Source organism: Penaeus chinensis, chromosome 19, assembly GCF_019202785.1.
Source record: "Penaeus chinensis breed Huanghai No. 1 chromosome 19, ASM1920278v2, whole genome shotgun sequence".
Lineage (NCBI taxonomy): Eukaryota > Metazoa > Arthropoda > Malacostraca > Decapoda > Penaeidae > Penaeus > Penaeus chinensis.
The window spans coordinates 17,877,528-17,880,027 of NC_061837.1; the positions used below are offsets into that span (position 1 = coordinate 17,877,528).

At 31.5% G+C, this 2,500-nt stretch overlaps 1 protein-coding gene across 1 annotated transcript in view; it reads left to right on the plus strand.

The window, feature by feature from the left end:
* The window catches only part of LOC125034936, a 16,222-nt gene extending 14,740 nt beyond the window's left edge, over positions 1 to 1,482 (plus strand). Inside the window, exon 4 of the mRNA XM_047626983.1 lies at positions 1,477 to 1,482. Coding sequence (XP_047482939.1) covers positions 1,477 to 1,482 — 6 coding nt within the window. The remainder of the gene's footprint in view (positions 1 to 1,476) is intronic.
* The last annotated feature ends 1,018 nt before the right edge of the window (positions 1,483 to 2,500 follow it).

Sequence of the window (2,500 nt, forward strand, 5' to 3'; positions counted from 1 at the left end):
TTATCATTATTATCATGATCATATTATTATTATTATAAATATTATTATTATTATCATTATTATTATTTTTATAATTATCATTATTATTTTCATTATTATAATCATTATCATTATTACCTCTGTCATTATCATTACTATTGCTTACATCATTATTATCAGCATTAATTATATTATCATCATTATGATTTTTATTAATTCTTATTATCGTTTTTGTTATTTCTATTATCATAATTATCACCTTTATTGTTATAACTCTTATAATCTTATTATCAGTATCATCGCTATCATTATTGCAATTATGATCAATGCTTTCACTATTATTGTTATCATTAATGTTATTTGTACTAATATCTTTTGAAATTATAATAATGATAATAATAATGATTATAATAATAATGATAATAATAATGATTATAATAATAATGATAATAATAATGATTATAATAATAATTATAATAATAATGATTATAATAATAATTATAATAATAATGATTATAATAATAATTATAATAATAATGATTATAATAATAATGATAATAATAATAATAATAATAATAATAATAATAATAATAATAATAATAATAATAATAATAATAATTTGTTTTCACTATCTTTCTCTTTCTCTCTTATTCTCTTTCTCTCTTTCATTTGTCTTTATCTTTCTCTCTTTTTCTCTTTATCTCACTTTCTCTATCTCTCTCCCTCTCTCTCGCTCTCTCTCTCTCTCTCTCTCTCTCTCTCTCTCTATCTCTCTCCCTCTCTCTCACTTTCCCTCTCTCTCTCTCTCTCTCTCTCTCTCTCTCTCTCTCTCTCTCTCTCTCTCTCTCTCTCTCTCTCTCTCTCTCCTTCTCTATGTATCTATCTGTCTACTTATCTATCTATATATCTATCTATTTAACTCCCTTCTCATCCATGCCAATCTCACCCCCTTCTCTCCATTTATCTATTTATCTATCTATCTCTCCTACCTTTTTCGCTTCTCCTCGTCTCCCCCTCTCTTCCTCCTTCTTCCTCTTTCATCGCTTTCGCTCTGATGATAGCTTAGTTAGTTCGCCACACCTGTTATCTCTCCTTCACAAAAAAATTATTGACATTTTTATCTTTAAAGGCCTGTTCGAAAACGTTGAATATGCCTTGGGAAAAATGTATAGGAATTCGAGCGCAAAAATCGTACAGAAATGTACACACACTCTCACACACACACAGATATACAAACACACATGCATCCAAACACAGACACGTGCAAGTCATACAAATATAATCTCTCTCTCTTTCTCTTTCTCTCTCTCTCTCTCTCTCTCTCTCTCTCCCTCTCTCTCTCTCTCTTTCTCTCACATACACAAACACACACACACACACACACACACACACACACACACACACACACACACACACACGCACACGCACACGCACTCACACACACTCGCACGCATATAGAGACATACAAACGCTTATATTCTCATGTTTAACCAACAGCTATAACGAAATGATTCCATTATTCTTAATCATCTCGTTAACGATGTGCAGTTTTTCATAATCCTTCGATAGTATCCTTTAATATCACTTCTCTTGTTGTTCTGTTCTGTTTTATTATTCGGTTTCTTTGTTCGTTTTTTTTCCGAATCTTATTTCCGGTGAATGTGGATGTCTCATCCTTGTTTGTTTGTTTTTGTTTTTATCATTCAGGTGTGTCATTTTCTTGGATTTATGAATGGAAATGGATGTGGAACGAATAAAACGTTTTTTTTTTCCATTTTCTCTCTTTTCTTTGTCTCTTTTTCTTTCCATCTCTTCGTTAGTCCATCTTCCTCATTTTTTTCCTTTTTCTTTTATCTTTTTTTCTTCGTTGATTTCTTTAATTTGCCTTTCATTTCTTCTTTCTTTATCTGCTTTCTCTCATCTTTTTGTATTTTCTTCTTTGAATTCATCTATTTCCTTCGTTCCCTCGTTCCTTTCTCCCTTCTAATCTAACGTCCTTTTTCCTTCATTTTTTCTTTCTCTCTCTCTTATCTTTAATCCTCCTCTTTTCTTTCCAATTTGTTTTTCGTTTTCTGGATCTTTCTTTTTATCTCTTATTTTGTGTCTTTTCCCTTCAATCTTTCTCTTCTTAATCCTCTCTTGTTATCTCTTCTGCTTTTTTTCTCTTTCTTTGCATCTCTCATTTTTCTTTCCGGTTTTATCGCGTTCCCTCTTTCGCCCTTCCTTTTCCCCTTCCATCATCATCCCTTCTCTCATGTCTTCTTCCTTTTTTCGTCCTTCTCTTGCCTTTCATCTCTCTCCCCCTCTCTTATTTACTTCTCTTCTCTCATTCTCCGTTTCCTTCTCTCTTTTTTTCACCTGTTCACGTCTTCCATTTATCTTTCCAACCATCGCCTTCTTTCATTCATCTCCCACTTTTATTCTTCTTCTTTTCTTCCTTCTTTATTCCTATTTCACCTCCCATCATTATTCTTCCTCTTTAATTCCCTCTTTATCCCTGTTTCACCTCTCAATTCTATTC